The sequence below is a fragment of the Uloborus diversus genome, chromosome 5 (assembly GCF_026930045.1).
Source record: "Uloborus diversus isolate 005 chromosome 5, Udiv.v.3.1, whole genome shotgun sequence".
Taxonomy (NCBI): Eukaryota; Metazoa; Arthropoda; class Arachnida; order Araneae; family Uloboridae; genus Uloborus; species Uloborus diversus.
The window spans coordinates 80,804,112-80,831,809 of record NC_072735.1 but is presented as its reverse complement, the minus strand read 5'-3'; the positions used below and the strand labels follow the sequence as shown (position 1 = coordinate 80,831,809).

Below are 27,698 nucleotides of genomic sequence, written 5' to 3'. Positions count from 1 at the left end.
ACAAACGCTGAGAAGGAAATACGCTTTCAATTTTTAACATTTATCATTTAAATTTTGAGCATAAATGAAAAAAATTTAATGTATAAATTTGGAATTTGAAAAAAAATTAGATTATTCTTCAGAAAGTGTTCAAACAAAAACGATTTATTTTGGTATGCAACCTAATAGTAAAAAAAAAAAAAACACGAAGTCTGTTGGGGGGGGGGGGGGGGGCGATCGCCCCAATCGCCCCCCCCCCCCCCTGTGGATCCGCCACTGCACCCAATGCATGTGACGAGGCGCACATACTCCGCCTATTTCACTAATCACGCCACATCCATCGTGCATCGCGATTGAATTGAAAGGAAAGTCAAGAATATTCCCGAACTTTCCCCCACCCGCCTCTGCTAAACAATAGCTCCATTGAATCTTGAATGACTGAACGAAAAGCAGATGCACTGCGAGAGACACGCAGGAAAACTGGTCGAACTAGGTGAAATCGAACTAGATGCAATACTGAACTAAACAGTCAGCTTTTAGTTCAGGGAACTAGATTTCTAGTTCAGTGAACTAGATGAGGAAAAGAACTACTGATGAACTAGATGCCAAATCGAACTAAAGAAATCGAACTAAGAACTAAACGAACGAACTAGTTGCCAAATCGAACGAGAGAAAGAGAACTAAACGAAATCGAACTAAGAACTAAACGAACGAAGAACTAAACGAACTAAGAACTAAACGAACTAAGAACTAAACGAACTAAGAACTAAACGAACTAAGAACTAAACGAACTAGTGAACTAGATTGTTTTCTACTGAACTAAAAGGTGAACTAGTTCGATTGAAAGACCCGTTCACTGTGACCGGGTCCGAACTAAACGTTCCATCCCTAACTCTTGTGTACATTTGGAAATTAAATTCTCACTACAGATTTCGGCCGATTCAAATTTTAAAATCCACGAAGAAGATAAAAATGATTATACAGTTTATTTCAAAGTCGCCCTTGCGGGTTACCTGTATTTAAAGATTACACCATGTGTCAATTTGAATTGCAGGGGTGTCAAATTAAATTTTTGTGAAATTATTTACACATTTCAATTCACCCATACTCTTTGCTGTACTTGAAAATAATGCAATGAGAAAACATATAAAATCATTACCATGCCTCTATTTCGTCGAAAAACAGGTATTGTTATGTTTGCTGCTATATTTCAGATAGTAAAACTCATTATAATGTTTAGTTTATTGCTTGATTTTCCCCCTATTTCTCTTTCGTTTTCATTCCATCGGGCTACTTTCATTCCCACTGATTAACCCATCTTCTCTGGAATTCCATGTTTCATTGTATATTTTAAATGTTTACATTAAAATTTCGAATTGGACCATTAGTTGTTTTAAAAATGCTACTGACAGTACATCCATCAAAAAAATTGCTAAATACCAATTGATGTATATACAATGTATTACTTCAGGAAATTAAAAGATTAAGTCACATAATTTTTTCTGTATTTATAAAAATTATATCAAAACAGGATGTACTGTAAACTGCAACACATATTGCAAAACAACTTATTTACTTGGTCCCACAGGATCAGTGTATGAACTCTTGTCTATGGGCGATAGTACTGTCCATTCTCGAAAGCCAAAACTAGCTCTCGGGATTGATTATTTTAAAAAGGGGCAATAAGTTGAGGATGGGCACTTTTCTGCTCGCACTGGATTTTTTTTTTTCCAACGCTACTTTAAGACAACTGCTGAACACGTTATTTGAACTTTCTAATTAGCATCCTTATACTCCTAGATTTCCATCCTATTTTGATCATATCAAGGCAGACCTGACGCACGCGCAAAATCGCGGGAGGTTTCGGCTAAGGAAGACAAACAGTACACTACAGATACATAGAGTAGGTCAGAATTTAGAGTATAGGAAACGGAATAACATCCAGGCAATGATGTTCCCATCAAGTTTTCTGAGAGTATACTACCAGTAATCCATTTTGCACAACATGTGTAATGGGATCATATATATTACTAGCAGTACCCGCATGGTGATGCCTGTGCTAAGAAGCTAATGGAAGTTCGTTGGACAAAAAAATTCACGCCCCCTTCTGATGTGAAATGATCATTTTTCTTCAACTAAAATCCGTACGCACACCTTTTCAAAAGACCTGATAAAGTCTCTTTGGAATTTAAAACTATTTGCCAAAACACATAAAAATATTAACAATAGTTTTAAAACTCAAAATAATCCTTCAACTACCTTGTTAATCACTTAACGCACCAAGCAACCACGCTACTGTAACCCTTCATTTTAGCCGGTGAAGGGTTTTCCCCCTGCAATTTAAAGTGTTCCGCCAAATAAACAATGCAAAAATAAAAATGTTATAAAGAACAATCACAGTTGAATAATACGAGAAATCAAACTATTTACTTAGATAAGTAACTATCTTCAACTATAAGAATGAAAACAAAGTTTGAAGAAATGAGAAAAACAAAGCCCAAGAAAAATCCTACAAAATCAAATTATGTACCAGAACATCGAAAAAAAAAAAAAAAACACACATTCAAAAAAATCTGTTCGCTGATCACAACAGTGTAGCATGGGAATGGTTCCTCGCAGCTAATGACACTGTCGGCCAGGCCCTCTCGAAGAGTTAACTTACCCTGCCATCTATTAAGAATTCATAGAACTAAACAGTTAATTAAACATTTAGTTTGAACTTACAAATATTTCAGTCAATCGGATTCAAAAAAAAAAAAAAAAAAAAGCCTATAGCATTCTAAGGCTCCACCGATGGCACTTTTTGGCCGATTGTTCAAAGATGGCCGATTGCCGATTGTTTTCCTCCAAACGGCCGATGACCAATGCCGTTGGCCGATGGCAAAAAAAAAAAAAAAAATCTGACGGGAATAAATTGATAAGATTGTCAGGGATTTAAAGGATCAATTATTTATTTCACTTTACTTCCTTTCTACAAATAAGGACTTGTAATCAAAAAAAAAATCAAATTTCTACCTAATTTCTATTTTACGATCACTCAATTTAAACTTCACAAGTTTTTTCGGCACATCTGTACATGCATATGTACCTAAGAACATATAGATGACCAAAATATCCATTTTGAACATCTCCTTAGTTAATTATCGCAAGTTCTCTTGTGATGTCTTCATACGCGTAAACTTGCGCCACTCAGAAACGTTATGAAATAGTAAGTTGAAACCTACTTAGTATGATCTAAGAGTTAGAGGACAAGCAGTATAAAACCTTACCCTGAATAGTTCACATTACCGAAGAACATCTATCTACAAAATAATCACCTTGAACGACTATGCACTTCTGCCAACGTTCGTATAGCTTTTAGAAGCACTCCTGGCTGCCATTTTTCGCAACCTCCTGTAAGGCCTCTTGCGCTGCCGCTTTAACTTCGTCGTGGGGAAGATGGCAACTCTTATGTTGAGGATAAATGGCTTGATTGATCAATGCTCTGATATGACAAACAAATAACATAACGTTTCGTCGGATTTAGCTCTGTGTGACTCTTACCTGTTCCCAGCAAAAAAACTTTTGCATAGACGCCGCTTTCTTCCGTCAGGAGAACATAAAGCTGCATCAGAGTAGGTTGCGAAAAAGGCTTCCAGGAGTGTTTCCAAAAGTTATATGAACACTGGCAGAAGTACATAGTCCCTCAAGGTGACCCTTTGAAGGTGGATGTGCTTCGGTAATGTAAACTATTCTGGGTAAAGTTTTATACAGCTTGTCCCCGAAATTTTGGATCGTACTATATACAATCTATATAGGATGTAGTTATGCTTCTTCTTCTTCTTCTTCTTTTTTTTTGACTGTTGTATAATGGTAGAGAAAGAACAACAGCCCAAAAAAAAAAAAAAATGAAAGAAAGGAAAAAAAGGAAGAAAAACAAAGACTGTTTAATAACCAACTGATTTTTTTTTTAAATTGAACATATAACTAAGATTTCAGTAATATTGTAATAATGTATGAATTATGTACACTATACATAATTAAAAAACTTTAAATTATTTGTCTAATCATTCAAAAAAATTTAAGAATAAAAATATGAAACAGTCAACAAATTACGCAATTAAAGTGGAAAGATTGCACGTAGACATTTTTTAGTCATGAAATTAAACGATAAAGGTAAGAGATAAATTACAATATTAAATCATAATAGCAATATTTTTGTACTTACTTAAAATTTATGAATAGAAAAATTTGCATTTTTCATAAAAGCTCTAACAGTGATATAATTTTTTCTGAAAAAAGAAATAGCCATGAAAAGAGTGAGGTTGTTAAAACGCAGCTACAATAAACAAACTCGATATTTACTGCAAGTTAATAATAACTAAATACATATACTACTTGATCTTATGTTCGCACACATAATATTGAACAATTTGATTGTTTAAAATCTTTTATGAAGCACTACAAACAAGTTCATATTAAATTTTTCAATTTAACAATAATTTGCTGAAATTTAAAAAATTGCTTAATAGAAAATCCTTGAAACTTTTCTATAACATATTATTAAAAATATGATGAAAACGAAAATAACTCGTTCATTGATTTTATAAAAATACATGAAAATAGTTACTTACTATAGAAAATAATTGATCCCTATAAATGATGCAAAAAAGATGGCACATTACGAAATAAAGATGAAATAAGAATGAGAAATACGCAAAATGACATTTCTTGAGCAAAATAAATAATCGCTAAATATTTAAGAAATGCTTGAAACGACGAGGGAGGGGCGGGGGGGGGGGGGGGGGTGTCACCTGCTGATTTTGGAGTAACTCACAACATTAAACTTCGTTCCCAACTTCGGCCACATTTGGTCAGTACAGAACCGCTAACACCAACGCCTTGGAAGAGTTTCTGAGTCGACTTCAGAACTTCCGAAGAAAAAAATTCAAAAGTTCCTTTGATTTCCAAATTATGTCACCATTCAAAACGTCTTTAATCAATTTCTTACATTAATGCTCTAAATTCCTCCTAAAAAATAGAGTAAGTTTGAAAAACAAAATCTCTAATTTTATGAATGGTGTTAGTTTTAAACAACTCGGAAGTGCATTTAGAGTTTAATTTCAGAAATACAGGGAGGGGGAGTGGAGAGGCACGTAAGGTATTCTAAAAATTACCTTCGGTTCAACGGGAATCTAACAAAATGACACAAAAACCGGTTTTGCCTTTTCATATTTATTTCTACGGTCTCCAATTCGGCAGTATACACTCTATAACCAAAAAATCGACGCATCAAGAAGCAATCATCCGATTGCTTTGAAATTTTGTATGCATGATTGTTTTGACCAGATGTGCAAATGATTAAAATTTGGTGTCCAATAAATGAACAGTTTGATCTCCAGCGCATCGAAACTGCACATCCAGCAGATGTAATATAAAGAGCAGTTTTTCAACAGTTGTTAAAACTTTCAGTTCGATTGCGATTCAGATTACCTTTCAACAACTTAAAAATGCCTCTCCGCATGGTTCGTGCTCGTTATGAGCAAGTTCAAAGTTTAAACGAGGTCATATCATTGGATTAAAAAAGAGGGCGGTTGGTCAAATCGGAGAATCGCTCATCATTTGAGCCGAAGCGATGCGGCGATTCGAAGATGCTGGCAAGGATGATTGGAAAATGGCAGAGTTCAGCGTCAGGATGTTAGCGGTCTACCTATGGTCACAACAAAATCGTGATGACAGAGTGATTGTCCGATCAGCTGTCACAGCGCTTTCTTCATCTCTATGTACCATCAGACGTTCAACTCAAACACCAGTGTCCATCATGACCATTTACAGACGGTTGCGACAACGAAATCTACGCTCGCGCCGACCGTTATGCCACTGACGCCTACACACTGCCGAGCCAGATTACAGTGGTGCATGGCTCGATCAGATTGGAATGGTGCCGACTGGGGATGTAGTCTTTAGCGACGAATCCCGGTTCCAACTGTCTCATGACGATCATCGAAGACGTGTTTGGAGACACCCAGGGCAGAGGAGAGATCCTAGTTTCACTTTTGCACGCCACACTGGCCCTAAACAAGGCATTAAGGTCTGGGGTGCAATTTCCTTTGATAACTGGATCCCTTTGGTAGTAATTAGAGGTACACTTACTGCACAGTGGTACGTCGACAGCATCCTAAGACCTGTTTTGTTGCCGTTCCTTTTGCAGTACCCTCTGCTGGTTTTCAGCAAGACTATGCCAGATAACATACGGCATGCGTTGCTATGAACTGTCTGCAAGCTTGTCAAATTCTTCCGTGGTCTGTCAGATCTCTCTCCCATCAAGCATCTCTGGGATAATTTGGGATGGCGATTGAATCTGGCAAGGAATGTTTAAAACTTCTTTCGACGATTGGAGCGAATTTGGCCGGAAATACCGCAGGATAACCTCCGGGAGCTTTATCGGTGTTTCCCATGTCGTGCTTAAGCTTGTATGTATAGGCTAGAGGCCGAGACCTTACTTGATACTTTACCTTATTGAACTTGTTACTGTAACTCTGACATAAATTATTCAATTGTTCTAAGAATTTAATCATTTACTATTCTATGCATTGTCTTCCTATCCACAAATTTTCATCTCAATCGGATCACTCCTTCTTGGTGCTTCGATTTTTTTTGTTATAGAGTGTATCACCAAATGATCGTCAGTCTGAGACGCTCTATTAGTTTTGTATTGAAATAAGTACTTAATAGACAAAAAAAAAAAAGAGTTTTTAAGGTTTTTAGAACACCCGATAGAAAACAAAAAGGGAAGTGCGTATTTGGAACGTACGCACATCACACATGCGAAATTTTAACCTTTTACAGCTTACCATTTTTGAGTTATATGACTTATGAGAGATACATACGTACATCCAGCCGCAAGAAACAACGCAATAATTAACTTGTTTGGTACCTGAATGCAGTATTAAAAACTCTTTCAGGGGGTGGTTAAAATAGAAATTCATACCGAAGTTTAAGTAAACAATTTTATATGAAAACAATAACTCCCTTTACTTTGCATTAAAAAGTAAAACAGCAAAGGTCTTTTTTTTTTCGAAAACATCGGCCAATTCCATCGGCTTTTCGACGTTTTTAAGGCCGATGGGCCGATGTTTCCTGCAAGTTAGCATCGGCCGCCGATGCCGATGGCCCCCAAAGCAGAATACTACTAAATTTGCGACGTACGTCGCAGAACAGATGCCAGAGCTGCAGAACAATTCTGTTCAAATGTGAGAGGAAAACTGACAAATTTTTTGCAGAAACCGCGAAGCAGAAAATCTGTAGAAACCGATGTGCCGAAAATCTGCAAAAACTGTGGTGCCGAAAATCTGCAGAAACTGCGGTGCAGAAAATCTGTAGAAACTGCAGATTTTCCACAAATATCTTCCAACTCAAGGTAGAATTTTGCAGAAGTTCTGCAGATTTCTTAAAATTAGAAGAAAATCTAAAATTCTCACAAATTTCGATAATTTGGCGGAAAACTCGCGGTGTTGAATTCGATAAGTCCTTTGTAGGACTTTCTCCCAATCGATCTTCATCCACTGCAATTTCCGCCATACACGTATGTTTTGGAAACATGCCATCATTAAAACACGTCCATCGCCGGAAATTGCGTGTCTTGTTTGATATTTCAATCCCTTTGCATCCAGAAAATATCTCTGTTATTTAGAAAATTTTGAAGTGTTTCATTATATGCAATGCAAACTCGACTCATTTTATTTATTATTTAAGTAATTTCTTTATTTAGTAACATTATTTTAATTGCTCCTTCATGCCATAAAAAATTGACCAAAAAAAAAAAAAGGTTTGACACCTAGGTTTGGATTTTTATAAAATTTCGTATCATTGCTCTTTCCATGCATTTTAGAAAACATATGAACTATTTTTAGAGAATCTCAATCGGTTTAGGTTTGACACCTTGTTAAAGTTTTTTTGATTTTATAGTTTTAATGATCAACTAATTTTCCAAATTCAATGCTCTTTAATTCGCCATTTAGTTAAAAGCTGTGATGTTTCCGGAAATATCTCATTTCCACAGAAATAAATAATAAGAGTCCAGTTAAAAAAATAAAAATAAATAAAAAAAACTTCTATATGAAATGATTTTGATTTTTGGCACCCAATTTGTGGAAAATATCACGTTTCTCCTCGTACAATGCTTGAAGTATTTGCAGAACAATTTTGGTTGAATGATTTTTCGTTGCAGAACATCCTAAAGTATTCTGCTTTGGGGCCGATGGCTAAGTTGTTGAACCATCGGTGCCGATGCATCGGTCGAGTCCTATAGCCTTTATCAATAAATGGACTATTCAACACAAAAAGAATTTTTGAATTTGAACCAGTAGTTCCGAAGATTAGCACATTCAAACAAACAAACTCTACAGCTTTATATTATTAGTATAGATGTGTCTAAAAAATGTTTGAGAGGATATGGAGTACCCCTTGGAAACACCCTTGCATCCAGGGTGAGGTAGGGAATTGAACTCTCCACTTCCAAATCCACTCAGCCACCGGGGCCCCGATCAACTTTACCAATATTGTTTTTTAAGAAATTGTCTTATCCGCTGTTCCGAAGATTGTGAGAGTAATATGAGTGGTAGTGGCTGCTCTTGGGTCATTTAATAAGAGGTAGTGGTGCCAGGTAATCAATCTGGATGCTGTACGGAGCCCAATGGGAAGAGGGGAGGGCGTCCAAAAGAGAGTAAAATTTTAAAAGTTCATCTTCAGGAAAATCATATATAGATTCTTCAAAAGGAAATATTGTAGATAGGAAATATTAATTTTTAATATAAGTTGTAACTACAGGTACATTCTGGACCAAAAAAAGAAAAAGCGAAAAAGAAATCTACTATACAAGCAGTCCAAGCATAGTTCAGTTTGTTCTCTAAATAATGCTAAACTGAGTGAAAATGTTAGTAAATGATTACCCGTAAACAATCGACTTGTCACAAATTCATGCTGATATTTAAGTGAAAATTTTTAGTTCTGAAATAATAGGATGGCTATCTTTCAACATGAAAAAAAAGAATATTTGTACTCATAATCAATCATGTGATGACAATACAGTGAAATCCCGTTAAAACAAATACCAATGCAATAAAATATTCATTTAAACCAGATAAATTTTTAGTCTAAAATTAATTCTTGAATTCTATTAACAGCAAAATTTCATTACAGCGAACAAAATTAGTAGTCGCTTGGAGTTTGTTATAACAGGATTTCACTATATTTGCCATAATTTCAAGGTTCAGTTTATCATTTAGTTTTCAGTAATGGACATGAATGATTGCATTCTTTACACACAGTTGTGCTATCTATTTCTTAGATATAAAAAAAAAAACTAAGAATTAATGTATTGTGCATGTAGGTTTGCCTTTTCATGCCTAATATATATAAATAAAACTAAGAATATGTGTGTGTATCCTATATATATATATATATATATATATATATGTGTATAAATCCACAGTTTAAGTCGGATCTTGGCCAAATTTGGCAGGGAGATACTTGGGCACCCGAGAATGAACGTAAAGGGTTTTCCAAATGCCAAAAAAGAACCAAACCGTTTGAATTTCAATTTTTGAGCCCGAAAATGGCATTTTGCTGCAGTATGAGAGCGAGAAAAAGCTCACATAAATTAGAATAAAATATCCATTTAAACCCCTGATTTTTCTGCACATTGTTTAAAATTTGTTACAATGTTCCAAGGTAATTAGAACGTGAATTGTAACTTTTTAACAAATTTCATGCTAAAATGAAAGTAAGCCAGAAATTTATTGTTGAACAGTACTTTTATTAAAAATTGTAGCATGAAGAAAATCATTGAGAAGAAAGATCTTTTGCTTTTCTTTTTTTCTTGAATATGAACAAATAAAATTCTGGCTTTTGTTTTAAGGTTTTCCTGCAATCAGGAGGTTTAAAATTTTTCTGTTTGTTTATTTCTCTGTGATCTGTCAGGAAATTTTACAGATTTTATTTTTTTTGTTCAAGTCTGTGATTGTTGAACACGCATCACTTGACCTTGACATTACTTTTATTTTCAAGGTACAACGTGCAAAGCCGGGCAATGTAGCTAGTTGTTTTATAAACGAAGATAGTATTAACCAATACTTGATTTTTTTTATGCTGAGCTAATGTAAAAGAACTTTGAAAAGAAAAAGCGTAAAAATGTCACACACGTTAAGGTGGATTCATGCAAATGTTCTCTGCTCTCGGCAATAGATAAAAGCATCCACGTGAGACTGACTATCGCAATGTTTTATGCTGCGCAATGTTTTTTGCTGCGGTTTTATGTTTTTATATATATTGTCTTCTAAAGTGCTTTGATCATGTTTTTTTATCTGAATTTTTCCTGTTGGCGCTAAAAAAGCATCGCTAATAATTTTCGTCTTCGTCGTTTTGTTGGCGACGCTTTCTTACCGCCAACAGGAAAAAGTCGCCAAGGGTGGGGTATATGACATTAGTTCCGCTTTTTTCTTTTCTTTTTTAACTTAGTTGCCTCGGTTCTCTTTAATGCATTTTTTAATTTCACCCGAAACTATACCTATTAAAGTTTTTATTGCAATTTTAGTAATATATACTATATATTTATTTTAGAAAGTTCATTACCCAAAACTAGTTCTATATCAATATATGGACAAGGGAGAGCTCAACCTTTGCACAGAATTAAAAATTCTGATAAGCACTCTGATTCTGACTCATTTTCAAGTATTGACTTGGATGATAGACCACATCCGCTTGCCTTTGGTAAGAAATTTTCAGTAATTTATACATATTTCCTATGCTCAACAATTCTGCATTCCAATTGTGTCACTTAATGTTGATTAATTTCACAACACTGCAAAACTAAGGTTTTGTAAGAATACAAATTAAGTTTCAGTTAGACTTGTTATTTGGTTTCCTAATTTCGTAAATGACCTCCATTTTTTCCCCATCGCATCAGGATTTTTCATAAAATTGATTTCTATTTTTGCTAAAACTCTGCCTAAAAAATAATTCTCCTGAGCAATTTTGCTCGTAGTATCTGGCAGGGGTGGCGAAGAGGGGGTCAAGAGGGGGCGGTTGCACCCCCAAATTTTTAGAGCAGAATGATAGAAAATGGGTGAATTCCATTTATGTAAATCGGAAATCAGTGTTCATTTTTAAAAATCTCGCTGGTTCTCAGTGACTATTTGATGAAACTCGACACATTCCCAGACAAAAGCAAGTGTTTTTCGTAATTTGGATGATGACTTAGAAACTAATGAAGTATTTTCCAGCCTTTTCAGAACAGAGAAAACTGATGGAAAATGAAGGATAATTTTAACTAAAGAAGAAATGTCCTCTTGTAGGCTAAATGTTTTATATTTGTGTGGCCGGTGTCAGTCTTGCATAATATACACGAACGCGCAAATGGCATTCGCAGAAAAGTTTTGGCTCTGCAGAAATTTTTTTCAGACTGCTTAATGTTAAAAAAGAAGAAGAAAAAAAATAACATTAAAAGTTTGAAAAAAATCGCAGTTTATTTCAGTTGAAGCCTTTTTCCAAAAGCCTTTTAAAGCACGTGTGTGAAAAAAAATAATGGTTTTGGCAGTTTTTTTTCAGTTGATGAAAAAATAAGCAAACTATATGTTATTGTAAAAAAATTAAATGATTTAAAGCACTTTTTTTTGACTTCTTTCATATCTTTACAAATAATAAAGCTGAAAGTCTCTGTCTGGAGGATGTCTGGATCTCTGTGACGCGCACAGCGCCTAGACCGTTCGACCGATTTTCATGAAATTTGGCACAAAGTTAGTTTGTAGCATGGGGGTGTGCACCTCGAAGTGATTTTTTGAAAATTTGATTTTATTCTTTTTCTGTTCCAATTTTAATTCCCCTTTTAATTTTCCTGAGCAAAATTATCATAAGATGGACGAGTAAATTACCAAGTTATCATAACGTAGAACATGGGCAAGCCAATTGGCGAGAAATTCACCATGCATTTTTGTAAATATACAGGCGAACCAAAAGACCTTTTAATTTTCTACTACGGGCAAAGCCGTGCGGGTACCTTTAGTTAGAACATAAATTGAATTCTTTATTCAAGGGTGAGTTAGGCAAAATAATTATTTGCAGAAAATTTTCGAGTTATAATGTATTTGCAGAAAGCTTTTCATTTTATCTAAGTCTAGCCAGTGTAACGATGGTATGTCCAATATAAGAAGCTCGCGCAAAGTGGTGTGACTGCATGATTTCATGAGAAAATTCCTTGATATTTTGCATCCACTTTTACACTCATGTTTTAAGTGTATGTTTATTTAATGACTGTTCATCGCTTTCTTCTGCTAGAAACACGTTTCAGCTACTTAATGCATTATATGCTTTCATAGAAACTTCTGAAAAATGTATGTGATGAAAGAAAAAAAGCACATCAGCAAATACCTTTAATGGGGCTCTGTAGCTATGCAATTTCGAAGTGACACTAGATGATTTTCAAGAGTTAAAAGCGTAAAAGCATCTCTCGATCTGACGACTGGAAGAATTATTGCAAAATGATTCTTTCAATGGTGTAAAAGCTTATGCCCTTTAATATGTATGGCTTTTTTTGAATTTGTATTCAATCTGTTTCTATTGTGGAGAGTTTTTGAATAAAGCTTTACTCTATCAAAACATTTTCTATCTGCTACCCTTAATTTTCGAACCATTCAAGCCACAGTTCATTCTGCAATTGAAACTGAAAATAAATTTCACATGGACGTACATTTCAACCAAACGTGACACTTTTCAAAAAAAAAATCTTACTCCCAGCCTATTTCAAAATGGCGCAAAAAAACAAATAATTTGAATTCTGAAATTTTAAATTCAAATTATGTTTTTCGCAATTACGAGCTGCGACAGGACCCTACTCATTGGAGTTATTGTTTCTAGAAATGGCAAGCCTGCCCCTCCTCTTGGGCAGACGTGTGTATAGTTGTGTATGTGTAGACTTGTGAGTGTGCGTAGACCTGTGTGAATGCACATTGGCGTGTGTGTGTGTGTGTGTGTGTGTGACTGTGTATGTTTAAGAGCATGTGTATGTGTAGACTTGTGTGTGTGCGTAGACCTGTGTTAGTTTTACATGCAGTGGCAGTAACAAAACTTTTTTTGGCTCGACTAATCTTTCTGTAATTACATTCTTAGAGCCTGGTTATAGATTCTGTCTTTTCGGCCATTCTCTTTTGAACCAATGTTAAGCCTTATTGTGGTTGTCCCATTCACAAGTGAAGCACAGGTACTTTATGTACCTGCCTTGCTGGCTAAGAGGCATGGATATAATCTTTACAAATCATCAAAAATGATCAAACTGTGACCAGCATTACTTGATTTGGTTGAGAAAAAGAGCCAGGTTTTCATAGCGTTCTTTTAAGATGTACAGATTTTCCAACTGATAAAGGGAAGGTGGGGAGGCATCGGGGAGTGTCGATAATCAGGAGTTTACTGTATATTTATTTAATGCACATGTACATATGTGTTCCCATACATAAATGCATGACACAAACCAAAAAAGGGAAACTTACTGTAAAATCTCACAATTAAGAAAAAAAAAATGCAAATTTGTCAAAGATTTGATCACACAATTAACAAAAATCTTTGTATCTGAAAGTGTTCACAAAACTAACTGTGATTTATGTTTGCCCTTGTGCTTTTAGCCGAGGCTACATTTGAGTCTTCACTACCTATGAAAACCAAGTCACGATTATCTAAAGATTTGCTGGAAGTTCTTCATGACAATGCAGCTCTGGCATATTTTATCCAATTTATGGATGCCAACAAGGCCAAGCATTTGGTTAAATTCTGGCTTGAAGCGGAGAGCTTTCAAGTTTCGTCTGAAACTAAACGATGGAGTCTAACAGTTACCTCAATGTCAGGTCAAACGAATGATGACCATCTCGAATACGACAGCCATTCCGGAGCTTTGACTGTTCCTAGCAGTGCCAGCAGTGACTGTGCATCATCAGAAAAATCTGATGAAGTCTTCCCTTCCTCTAGTCATTCAAACTATTCTAGTGCAAGACCAAAGTCAAAAAGGAAAGGTTTGAACTCTGTAAGTACTCATGATGTTGTGCCTGTTGTTCCAAATAGTTTTAATGAGACTTCAACAAAAGTTAGTGTTTCAAAAAACTCTGTAAATAATAAGCAGTCTAGTGACATTCAGCAGAGTTCATCTATCGATTCAGGTTGCGAAGTGAAGTCTGTTCAAGGCTCTAGTGTTGTGCTGCAAGAAACACTAGATTCTGTTGGTGACTGTGCGACTGAAAATAGATTGAATGTAAATAATCTTTCCAAACCCAGCTGCCAAGAGAGCTTTGATGCAAGTTCTGATGTTGATTGTGGTAAAGAACAAGACACAGAAATACTCAAAGATGGGCTAGGAAAACTTGAAACAAGTAAGTTTTAGTCTTTTGTACTAATACAGTAGAAGACTGTTAAAACCTACATCTTGGGACCAGAGCTTTTGCATTATACAGGATTTTGTGTTATATAGATCATTTCACAAATTTTGAAACTAATATTCAGAATATATCTATATATTAGCACTTCAGAATGAGTTTTATCTGCAATGAGTATTAAAGCACCAATATTACAATTAGTTATTCACAAATAAATATGTTTCACAATCAAAATCCTGCACTTCTGCTAGCTTCATGGTTTGCATAACAGCTGCATTTTGGAGAGCCATCTGTTGGTATTTTCTTTTTACTGTGAACACTAATTTTCATTTTAAAACTTTGAATTAAGATGGAAAGATGAAAAACTGTTTCAAAATTTAATTTTTCTAACAATTTTTATATTTGAAAAATAAAACGGAGGGAGTTTTTTTAGCTTCAAAACCCATTGTTTACTTCTGAAAAGTTGTGCGGTTTATAGAGAATTGCATTATATAGGTCGCCATTATAACGGTCTTCTACTGTAGCAAATACTCATTTGATGGTTGCTATTTGTCTCATGAATCTTGATAGTTACTGTGCAAGTGCCAGAAAAATGAAAATTCGAAAGAAAGCAGTCTCAAGTCAATGCATTCTAATCTTTATGTACAAAAACCAAATTTATGAGAACAAATTCTTTAAAAAACTTTTTTAATTAAAAAAGTTTCCAAAGAGCCATAAACTGAAATGATAAAAAGTATTAATATTGTTGAATATTTTTTAAAAAGAGTTACAGGAATAGATTTCAATAAAATTGAACTAAAAAAAAATGCTTCATTTGATTAATTTCATGTTTGAGATAGAACTGCTTTTCTGTGATAAACAACTAGCTTACAAAGGGGAGGGGGGAGGGAGTGGTCAAAAGTAATCTTGTGCAGACAAAAAACATTCAATAGAATGTCACTGTATAGATTAGAATAAAACAATTATAAAATATTAAAAGCTGTTAAATAGACAGCATTACTAAAGCTCAAAGGAGGCAAATTATATCAGATATCTTTTCATCCTATGTTTTAGCATTGAAAAAAAGATAATTTGCTAGCCCTAAGAGCGTGTATGCAATTATGGTAAAAAACATTTAAAATAACACTGAAGGGACTGAAATATTTTCTTGCAGATTTGTATTACATAAAAGTGCACAGTCTGGACTACTATATCATTTAATGTTACCCGATTTTTCATGTTAGATGTTTTTGTGTAAAGTTTATTGCACTGTACTTTTTTTCATTATTGTTTCTCAGTTTTTTTTTTTTATTAGCAGCACATTTTTTTTAAATTAATTTTGGTGCAGAAACTTGGTGACATAAGACATAAATCAAAATTAAGTTATGAAGTCAGAAAAGCGAAATAAAGCTGACAATGATGAGAAAGATAAACAGCTGAACTTTAATTTCGACAGAAATAGCGTTAATAATGCAGAAGGCTAATTCCATGCCAAAGTCCACCATAACACAGAATTGTTACAGTTGAGTCACATTTAAAATGTCATGTTACGAAACTAATTATATATTTCATTAATCTAGTAGCAATATAAAATCAAAGTACTATCATTACAAGTTACAATCACCTATTTTTTTTTTTTTTTAACTCAACAGGGGAAAAAACAGGAGTTTCTGTACTTAATACAATGTATTACTTCCTTCTCTTGTAGTGTGAATCACAACTGAATTTCATCCATGTACACAGAATATGCAATGAAATGGATCAAAATTAATGGCTAGGATATATAAATCAAAAATCAATCAAGGTAAAACAAGTGGTAAAACTCAATTTTTTATCTTAATAGCATTTTCATGACCAGTTTGAGATTTAGCTCACTAGTAGAGTAAGTCACACATGTAACTAGCCAGAACAAGAAAGGAATAAAATAATGAAATAAAACAAAAATTAATTTAGTTAAAAAAAAGGAAGCAAATAATCAACTTTTTATACATTTTAATACAAAGCTGGGGGAGGGGACGCACAGTGGAGTATTTGACTGAAAATCCTGGCCAAAAGTCCAAAATTAAAAATTTACCCGATTTTTACGAAAATTTATTCTATGATAGTTAACTAACTGGTGCATCGATCGGCACCTGTTTTGGAAACTTGAGTCACATACAATTGCTCATAGTCTCGTTGAAAGTTGAGATTTCTATAAGAATTTTCGCTTTTTTGTTACGTTTCAGCTTAATTATTACGTTTCAATGAAGATTTTTTTGTGGCTTTCTAAATGAATGGAATCGAACCAAACCAATTTTACGGTATAAAGAAATGTCAGGGCTTTGTGCTAATTATAAATCAAAGTAAGCCTTAATTTATAACTAAAGAAAGCTTTTTAAATGGGTGTCGGGCTCGGTCAGGCTGTTTTGAAAGTTGCATCGTATTTGGCAAAGTCTCTAGTGCTAATTTCAGCAAAAAATCTTCCGCCTACAACTGCCCTTTTTTTAAATGATTTTTTTTGTAAAGTACATAATCCGATCGTTTTGTGACAAGTCATGATTTTAAACTGAATTTACATACAAAGATTTAATAAATTTTTAAAAAGTTACCATAGGTACTACTGAATGAAAAGATCGACATATTTGAGCACACAAACAATGATAAAATTTCAGACATGAGTTTCAGGGTTACGGGAAACCGCTTCATCAATGTATAAAGATGTAAGCTATGGAATGAGAATCATCGAATTAATTTTGAAAACGCTTACCATTATGCATCGCTAAAGAGATTCATTGCACCCCTAAAACATGTGTTTGCGTTCAATTATGTTAATTTTCTCATGTACGTTAATGAGTTAATAAATTAAATTATTTTGTAATCTCGCTAAGGAAATTTGCTCTTCCTTAAAATTGAGATAGGTTTTAGACAGAATAAATAAATATTTATATTTTCTCAGATCATTACTGCAAATAATGTGCCGGGGGAGGGGGGGTCTTTCCCCCCTTATACGTAGCAAAAGAAGGAAAATACCCCCCCCCCCTTACAAGCGCTATGAGACAATTGTAATTATCTCTTAACACTAGCGAGCTATCCACATTTAAGACATTTTACCTACTCATTGTGAAATTGAAGTTATTTAAAATTTTAGTTCCAAGTTTTTGTTAGTACAATTTTTAGCGGGGCACATCACGCTATGTAAAACGAAGGATCGACCCAAGGTATGAATATAATAAATACAATTCAAAAACAAAGAGCTTTTGAATATCCATTTTCGAGTGTTTTTACAGTTATAACATCCTAGTTCATTTATTTATTTTTTTTACGATGGAAAAAAGGTTATTTGTAACCCCAAAACCCTTGTCTTTAATTCTTTTTGTGCATGAGTAACTCAGGATTTTAATGATTGAAACCAAACAAAAAGAATAAAATTGATTTTTTTTTTGGTTTCAAATTAGTGTTTTGTACAGAATATTAGGATTTTTTTACCGCTTTTTGCTTTTTTTCCCTCAAACAGTGCACTTAATTACATATCTTCAAAGGAAAACAGCCATTCGCATCAAACATGTTTACTTATCACTTGTCTAAGCATTATTGGCAAGGAGCCAACTTGGCATCCATTTCGGATCGAGTGAAAATTATTGAAAATTTTTATTTCAACTCATTGAAAAAAAATTCATTATAAATCACTGAAACAACATAACTTCACCGTTTTCACTGTAAATAGAGGTGAGGTGTTTATATTATTTCTTTAAAAAGTTTCAGAGCCATAGCATTATTAGAATATTGAATGCAGGAATTTAAGTTTACATTGATTGAATAATTGAAAAAAGTCGAAAAAGTGACCTCCCTTTGTAAATTCTTAGAAATTTGGTTAATTACGTTAGAACTTTTAACAAAGTATATTCTTGAAGAAAATTATTTTTCCTATCTAGTGATGCATTTTTTTTTCTATGTTTACTAGGATCGTTTTTACGGTCATAAGCATGCAAAGGTCTAAACCGTGGATAAAATATTAAATATTTCATTTTCTAATTCAAATTTAAAAAATCGAGTTTCAAATTGTAACATCAGACCTTTCAGACAACTTGTATATCAAGTTTCGTGTCTATAAGTGGGATAGCTTTGCCTTACAACGCACAAACCCACACAAGGGTGTGGCCTTCAGAAGAGTGAAAATTTCAAACTAGTTTTGGCCAGGATTTTCAGTCAAATACTCCACTGTTGGACGGTGGAATTAACACATCTTGAAATTCGAAAAATAAAAACCTAAGAAAGAAAAGAGGCATAAAAGATCAAAATTAGTAAAATATTGCATTTTTTTGGCTTTGATATTATGCCAAAGATTTGAAATGTATAGAGATTTGAATGGAAGCTGTAAAACATGCAGTCAAACATTCTCAGTATCATCATCATAGTTGGCTTGACAGCCCAGGGTGGGCCAAGGCCTTCCTTTGGAGAATCTTCCAAGACGTCCTACTTTTTGCCTGGGTTTTCCAATTTTTAACTTTGAGAATATCGAAGTCAGATTCAACAGAATCCAACCATCTCATTTTTGGTCGTCCCCTTCCTCGAATTGTCGCAGGTTTTGCAGCAAAAACTTTTTTTACTGGGTTTTCTTCGTTCATTCGAGAGACATGGGCCCGCCCAGTTCATTCTCCTAATTTTTATGCTTTTTATTATGTCAGGTTCTCTAAACAATCTGTAAATTTCAAAATTGAATCGTCGTCTCCAGACACCGTTCTCATTGATGCCTCCAAAAATGCTTCTTAAAACCTTTCTCTCAAAAATCATTCTCAGTATATGATTCACATATCAAGTGTGTCACAAAAATGTAGTGGCAAACTTTTAGAAATTCAAATTGCATCGGAAAGAATGTACCGCATTGGAACACATAAGCAGAAGCATCAGAAAAAAATGGTAACAGACGTAGACGCTTTCAAGAATATTTCAAGTCTTAAAAAAAAAAAAAAAAACTGTGAAAGTACTTGACATATTCTATAGCCAGCAAAATTATCAGGATTGGCAAAAACCCGGGGTTTTTTAAAAAAGCCCATAGACCCAGGGTTTTTTTTAAATACAACCCAAAAAAATCCTACTAAAGCTGGGTTTTTTAAAAAAAGAAATGTGGGTTTTTTTGTCTTTTCTTAGGGAAAATGTGGGGGTACTTGTAGCATATTGTAGCGTAAGTATATGGACAAAGCAAAAAAATTATCTTTGGGTAGTAAAAGTAAAAAAGACGACAAAACCCAAGAATGGTGAAGTTTCAGATTTTTCAGTTTCAATGATTACCAACAGTTAAGTCAAACTTACTTCTCGAGTGATAAAATCTACTGTTTGTTTGTAATTACTACAATTTTTTTTTTTGCATTTTACTTCATTGAATTTTATTTTGTTATGCAAAACTACTCTAGAACCTCAAATAGTTTAAATCCCTTTTTACTGAATTCCAGCTTAATCAAGACATTCTTTGAATTTTATGCTGTCTGTTTTTCTAGTTCTGTGTACAGAGTAAGAAATATTAAACTTTTTTGCGAGATAATGAAACTACTGTACATCTTATTCTGTTCGACCGTTCGTAAAACCTTTTAATTTCTAAAAAATATGCCTTGTTTATTCGAGATTTGTGACGTGTTGGTTTCCAGAAAATATTTCACACGAAAGCCTTTCGGCTAAAGTAGTTTCCTCTGTACAATCTACAAATACTGAGAAAACCAGACGTGACAGGACTTAGTCAAGATAATTTGAGTTATTTTTTGACCAGTTAAAGAAAAAAGTTAAATACATTTATTTAAAATCTTTGAAATATTTTTTTAATGATGTTAAGAGTGAAGAAATACTATTAAAGTTCAAAATTAATTTTTCATGTCCATTGGCTGTGGTGAAGAACAAATAAAAAAGAAGTTTAACTTGTGAAAGTGTTTAAATTAATTAATTTTTTTTTTTAAACTTCTTGGAAAATTTAAAAAACCCAAAAGAGGGCTAAATAATGGGTTTTTTCAAAAAAAAAAAAAAAAAAACCATTGGGTTCAATCCGGCCAACCCTGAAAATTATTTATTTAAAGATATATATTTTGAATTTATTATTTTTAATTATTGCTGCTAACATACAGTAAAAATCTTCAAATCATTATATGTTCTGCTTTAAAAAAAAATTGTTCTGCTTTAATAGTGTTACCATCATTGTTCTTGAATGTAAGTATTTTATGATTTTAGGTACTGAGCAAGATGCTAAAGCAATTTATTATAAATACATTGCTCAGGATGCTCCATCCCCGATTGGCGTAAATGACGAGCTTAGAAGTATGATTCAGGGTAAATATTTCTTTGTTTTTTTAATTCATTTTTATAAAAATGTTAACTCTAAACATTTTGGTTTCAAAGTGGCTTTTGTTAGCTCTTTTTATGTATGCTTTGAAATCTGACTGAATTCAAATTACTAATTTTAAGAAATGTCGAACCTATTTATTTTGAATCTGCCTATCTTGAAAACCTTCTTATGTAAAATTTTTTTATTCTCCCTGCACTTATAGCATAAATTCAGTGTTTTTTCCTATGTTTATCTTTGCTAATAATAAAGTGAATGTCTCTGTGTCTGTCAGGATCTCTGTGACGCACATAGCGCCTAAACCGTTCGGTCGATTTTCATGAAATTTGGCACTAAGTTAGTTTGTAGCATGGGGGTGTGCACCTCGAAGCGTTTTTTCAAAAATTCGATGTGGTTCTTTTTCTATTCCAATTTTAAGAACAAAATTATCATGAGATGGACGAGTAAATTACGAAATTATCATAACGTGGAACCATAACATGGGCACAAGCCAATTGGCGAGAAAATTCACCATACATTATTTGCAAATATACAGGCGAACCAAAAGACCTTTTAATTTTTCTATTACAGGCAAAGCTGTGTGGGTACTACTAGTCATGAATAAAATTTCTGAAATACTGTTGTTTCTCTAATGCCAGCTGCACTGACATATAGTCCTCCAAGTCTTGTGAGACTCTCTGCCCGGAGAAAACTTATCCAAAGTGCACTGTCCATAGACATTCCACCGACTCAAAAAAATGGGGAAGGGGGGTTAAACCGTGAAAACGTTTTGTGAATCTTACTTTTGAATCAATAAACCAGTTCACAAAGCACTTTTAAATCGGCATATCCCCACATCTACTCGGGGGAAAAAAGTTCTAAATTACCCCTTGCGCATGAGAAAAGTGGTGATTTCTCAGAAAGTGGTTTTACCAGCTCCATATACAAGCTTGCAAACTGCATTCTGGGTAGAAACGTGTAAAAACACCAGTTGGAAGCGAAAAGCATGTGGATCCACATTTTACCGGTGAAAAACCGGAATGCAATGATAAGGCGGTTTTAAGTAGGGGACAGGAGCTCCATGTGAACATTGCTGAGGAGTGGTTGACTGGAAAGTAAAACAACATTCTGTTCTCTGTGTTTATAAGATTCCAATGTTTAAACTATTTTAATGGAGGAAAGAGTGAAAACTTCAGCATTTTTGAATGAAAGTCATTGAAAGATAATCTTTGTTCTTAAAGATATGCATGTACATACTGTCAATACAATCTTTCAAATCAGTAAATCTTGTAATCACAAGTCATGCAGTACAAAAGAATCGGTCACCTTTTCCACATTGTTGAAATGCTTATTTTTATAACTTTTATCTAAACCTCCTTATCTCGATTTTTTTTCCCTGTGAAATTTGAGATGGATAGGTTTGACTGTATATAACAGTTGGGTCATTCTTCAAAAAATGTAACTTCTTTGTCACACGCCTTTTACAGTAAAAATCTTAAAGAGCAATTCATTTAACAATGATTTTCAATTTCATCAAAAATACATCTATTTAAACCTGCCCACAATTTTTTAATAATAATTTTTATTTTAGTATATTTTTGGTACACAACATGTGAATTCTCACCTCCGTGGCACGTCACACACCTTGTGTTGCTGTTTATGTTGCTTAATAACTTGTTTAATTAAAAGTATATACTTATTTATTTATTATTCCTTTCACAAGCGTCTCAAATGCTAATTGTTTAAGTGTATTTTTTTTTTTAATATTGTGCTTTAGTTCGTTCTAGAAGGACAAGGAGTCATGTCACACAATAAATTCTCACTTCCGTTACCTAAACACAAAATGCCATTCCTCATTAACATGTGGCAGTAAAGACATCAAATTTTATTTTCGATGATACAAGGAACCCCCTTGTTTGTTTTCAGCCATAGTTGAAGTTGTGAGATTTTTGTCGAAAAACAAGAAGATAGATTTTGCTTTAAAAACTTAGTGTGGTTATGTTGACTTCTCACCTCCGTAAACTTGAATTTCAGGGATGTAAATGAATTTAAAAAAAGAAGCGAACATGTTTTCATATGCTTAATATGTGCAGATTGTAGCAACAAAGGAAAAAATAATTTCCATGAAAAATGTATCTGTTAGGCCTATATCAATGAAAAGATCCTCACCTCCGTGACAGTCCTTATCAATGTCATTATTTCTGAGGTGAAAAAACATCAATAATAGGCATTCTACCAAAATTTTAAATTGCCAGTATGTCTTTAAATTTACTAAATACTAGTTTTCAACATACATTTAAAACTACGTATTAAGCCATACTTTAATTAAGAGAGCTTAATGTTATATTCCCACTAATTATTAAAATAACTGATTGTTTGCACAATTAACAAAATTACTACTTTGATATTAAATTGGACTCAATTTTTAGATATTAAAAGTTTTTTCTTTTTTTTTAATTTCCGTGAATAAGGCATGTTTTAATTTTTTTTTATTTATGAGTAAAATAATTGGAACTTAGCTGTGCCATTGTTTATGGTTACTTCTAGCAGGTAACACTTTCATGTGAGAATAAAAAAAAAAAGAAAACAAAAGGTTTCAAAATTTAAAAATATTTGCGTTCAAAAGTTACGTTTTTTGGAGTGACTCAGTTGTGAATTCATCTTTCTTAACAAATTCATTTAGGGCCTTAGGCCATGCAAGACTTTCAAAAAAGCTATTAACCATGTGACTAATACAAAACACACAGTGTAAAAATTGAATTCTATTACATTTTTTGACAGTTAATGCGCACCATAAACATTTATTTGAAACGAAAATTAAATTCTTTTAGATAAAAATTAATTCAATTATGATTAATATTCAGCATCCATAATGCCATAGCCTTAACAAATTTCTGCTTAATACTCAATTGTAAGCTTTATTATTTCTATGTGAAATCTTGTGAAATTTTAAGTCAATGGATTTGTGAGTTGGAAGTCAGTGAGTAGATTGCAAACTTCAAACTGATATGAGAGATCAAAAATTAGTGGCAAATGGTTTCCAAATATACCAATAGGTAGGAGACTATCCAATTAAAAAAGTAGCATGTTCATTTTCAATATATGAAACAAAATTTGCAAGCTGACCAAGCACATATGAAAACAGGAAATACTCTCAAGTTAGTCACAATAGATTAGCAATAAATTTTGTGGACTCTTAATGTGAAACTTTTTTAATGTCTACCTTACTGCCCAGACTTAGTTCCATGTGATTATCACCTCTTTCATCCACTAAAAATGCATTTGGATGCAGACTGATGCAGAATGTAAGGTACACATAGACAGTGACGTAGCTACAATGTTTGCCGTCTGGGGCGGTTCCTTAATTTGCTAACCTTTCGGTGTGAAATAGTTAATACATTACACTGTCAAGGATGTTTGAATTAAAACTAGAAATTTAATTAAAGAAAAAAATGATGTAATTAATTTCTACATACTTACAAAAGAAAAAAAAAAGGAGGGGGGGGCACACTTGGAGAAAATTGCTAAACTTAAGTAAAAAAACTGCAATTTTAGACAATTTTTAGTGAAGTGAACGAGGCGGGTTGGGTTTACTCGCGATTTTTTTCAAAGCTAAAGTCTCTTTTAGTGTTTCTTTGTTGACGTTACGGGATTGGTGGGCACCGCAAGGAAATGTTCTGAAATCAGAGATTTAAAAAGCAGCTTAGGCTACTTTGTGGAGAGGTTAAGAAAATCCGGAAGAATCGGATACTCAATTCGAAAATTTTCAGCTCTGAAATGTGCAATTTTAGACCATCTTTGGCAACACAGTTGCATGTGTATTCTAACGCAGTTGTAGGCGTTAAGGGAGAGAGGGGCAATGAGGTTTCTTACTGAAATATTTTTTAAATACAAATCAATTTTAGAGGTATCTTTGGTGATTTACCGGAATGGGGAAGGTTCTTTCTTTGAAAATTGTTCAGCACCAAAGTTTCAAAAACGCAATTCTAGGCTATCTTTGATGATGTTAAAGGGTTCCCTAACACCTAAGGCACCAAAAATGTTGTGAAGCTAGGCGGCTTTCTCATAGAAAATTTCCGTAATTGACGCCCGACTTTAGGCTTTGTTTGATATTGATAATGTTAGGAGCAAAAGGGGCAGGGGGAAGTTTCCCTCCCAAAATCTTTCTTAAAGCTAAAGTTCATTTTAGAAACTTTGAGAAAGAAGGATTAGCGACTAGCAAGCTCTCCCATCCACGCAAATTTCTATGAGGGGCCTTTTTTGCTCTCTTTGGGGAGGTTAGGCAAAGTTCTGTGGAGTTCAGCTTTCCTTCCTCGGAAATTTTCCAAAATTGAAGTTTCTAAAACGCAATTTTAATCTTTGAGCACGTTAGATGAGGGGGAGGAGTGATTAAGGTATCTCTCTCAGAAAAATTTTAAAACTGAAGTCCTAAAAACCTGTATTAAGCTATCTTTGATCATTTTCGGATATAAAGGATAATCAAGATTCAAATGTTGTTTTCACAAATTGATATTGAAGTATCAAATTTTTAAAAATGTTATTTTAGGCAATATGTTGAGACTTTAGAAGAGAGGATACGAGTTTTCTCCAGGAAAGTTTTCTGAGTTTAAGACCTAAATATGTACTTTTTGGCTGTGTTTGCCACGTTAGAGGAAAAGCCCAAACCATCTAAAACCATATTTCTAAGCTATCTTTTGTGATATCAGGAAAAGAGATGAAAGATTCAAGAGCTTCCCAATAGCTTTGACCTCTTCTTCACCCTCCAGTTGTCTTTTACCATCTTATAGTGATCTTCCGAAAAATCATCCTTTACACAGAAAAATCGATCTTTTTTAAATGTGCGCAAGTAAATGAAATTTTTGGAGTACTTCCATAAGTAAACTTAATTACCTAGCGAGAAAATTGTAGCAAATTTTACTATAATTTTCAATTATAATACAAAAACATCGACATCGAAACCAAAACATCGATGTTCCAAGAACATCAAAAGTAAAACATTGATGTTAAAAACATCAATGTTTTAACAAAAAGATCGATGTTTCCAAAATATGGACATCGATGTTGCACCCCTTGTTGTTAGGTGGAGAAAAAAACATGCTGTTCATTTATGTATCTTTGTTTCCTTTTTTATTGTTTTCTGTAGCTTACTGATTTGTGCACAGATGTATGGTTTTTCTGCTTATTTTTGGTTTCAAAGTTCAATATATTTTTCAAAGTTTTAACTCTTATGTTGTGCAACTTTTTAAATTTTTATTAACAATGTTCTTCCAGCTACTAATTAGAGTTTGTTTTACAGATGAAATTTTTCGTCCCTCTGGTGATATTGAACCACATTGTTTTGTTTTGGCTCAAGAGTTTGTTGTAAAAAGAATGGACAAAGAGTAAGATGCTTGGAAAGTTTAATTTTTTAAAAATTGAATACATATCTATAAAAATAAAGTCGAGAACATCGTAATATGTAAAAATCTTCTGTGCGGACTTTTGTCCCCGTGCTTTTAAACGGCTGGACCGATTTTGATCAAATTTTTTTGCGTGTAATTAAGTTGTGGCGTGCATGGTTTTGAAGTGCGATGGATCGAATTGGAAACGTTTTTGTTAATTAATAAATTTAATCATTGGATGGTTATATCTCTCAAATGATTAATATTTATTTTAACCTATTGTTGAGCGAGAACTGAAATAAATATTTAACCTGTTGTCAAAGGACATTAAGAAAGTCGGCTCTTCTCTTTTGTAATGAAATTTCCTACTGTTTTATGTCAATTGAGAATAGATAAAACTTAGAGAGAGAGAGAAGCCTTCATTTATCTTGAAACTGGAAGGTTCACGCAAAACCTGTGTTCTGTCCACGTAGTTGAGCCGTGTGCTTTAGGTTTTCCTAACCAAATGATCAGAAAGTACCGTACCCATGGGTGTATTTATAAGGGGGGGGGACAATGCCCCCCAGTCTTGGGATTACTTTATAAATAGAAACAATACTTCCAAAATCTTAAAAGAAAAAATCATAATTTTTTCTTTTTTGAAAAGTTTAGAAGAGAAAATGAAGGGAATAGCAACTGTACTTTTGTGGGGGGGGGGGGGGGACACTGTACAATGTATTACAACAAGTAAAGCGGTCATTGGGATCCTGAAATGTGTTGAAAACGACAACTTTAAACTGAAAGAAAGATTTTTTTTTTTTTAAAATGGATTACCTTTAAACAAAACAAGCTATAGTTTAGGGCACCCGCTTTGTTGAAGGCTCTAACTCCCAAAAACTTCATGGTTTTTTCCTTAACAAAAGAAAAAAAAAGAAAGGACTTGAAAAAACAAATTTCATTTTAAGTGCTTGAAAACTTTAAAAAATTTGGAAAAATGCAGATACAAACCATAAATTTTAACATTGATAACAAATGGGAGGGGGTAGAGGAATAAATGCCAAAATGTGTTAAATTCAGTTCCTTGTCTCATCCTGCATCAAAAATATAAAAATCATGGTTCTCACATTTTTCCAACATATTAATTGAGACAAATTTTTGTGACTCACATGTTTCATATCTTGTTGTTTATTTAATCCCAAGTGCAGTGCAGTATTTTAGAAATTCTCTTGTATTGTCTGCTTCTATCTTACTTCTACTGCATGTTGTTAATCTGTTCAGCCTGGGGAGGGGGGGAAAAAGCACTACCTCTATTCTTTTTCATTTTCTGCACTGCTTGTAATTGAAAAAAAAAAAAAGTTGTTGCAATGAAAAATGTGTAGTTTTTTTTTTTTTTTTTTTCTTTTTCTCTCTGAGGACTGCTGTCACTGATTTGTCAACTCAAAAACAGTTTTTATTGTGTACTAGCTGCGTGCCCGGCGTTGCACGGGCTACCTTAAAAAATGTAAGAGCAGTCCAGTTGATGCTTTTGTAGTACACTGACACTAGTTTCTAACGCGTTAAGGAATAAATAAATGCGCGTAAAGCAAGGTTTGCAAAACACCAGTAAAACATATTTTTGCCAAAACACCTCATCAAGGTTAATAATCGTTATCAATGATACAAGTTATGAGTACATTTTCAGTCAGCACAAAAGGGGAAAATATA

At 33.7% G+C, this 27,698-nt stretch overlaps 1 protein-coding gene across 1 annotated transcript in view; it reads left to right on the top strand.

Moving 5' to 3' along the window:
- The first annotated feature begins 958 nt into the window (after positions 1 to 958).
- LOC129222702 (A-kinase anchor protein 10, mitochondrial-like) overlaps positions 959 to 27,698 on the top strand; it is a 48,437-nt gene continuing 21,697 nt past the window's right edge. Inside the window, exons 1-5 of the mRNA XM_054857233.1 lie at positions 959 to 1,164; positions 10,579 to 10,728; positions 13,632 to 14,369; positions 20,544 to 20,642; positions 25,931 to 26,015. Coding sequence (XP_054713208.1) covers positions 1,140 to 1,164; positions 10,579 to 10,728; positions 13,632 to 14,369; positions 20,544 to 20,642; positions 25,931 to 26,015 — 1,097 coding nt within the window. The 5' untranslated portion in view covers positions 959 to 1,139. The remainder of the gene's footprint in view (positions 1,165 to 10,578; positions 10,729 to 13,631; positions 14,370 to 20,543; positions 20,643 to 25,930; positions 26,016 to 27,698) is intronic.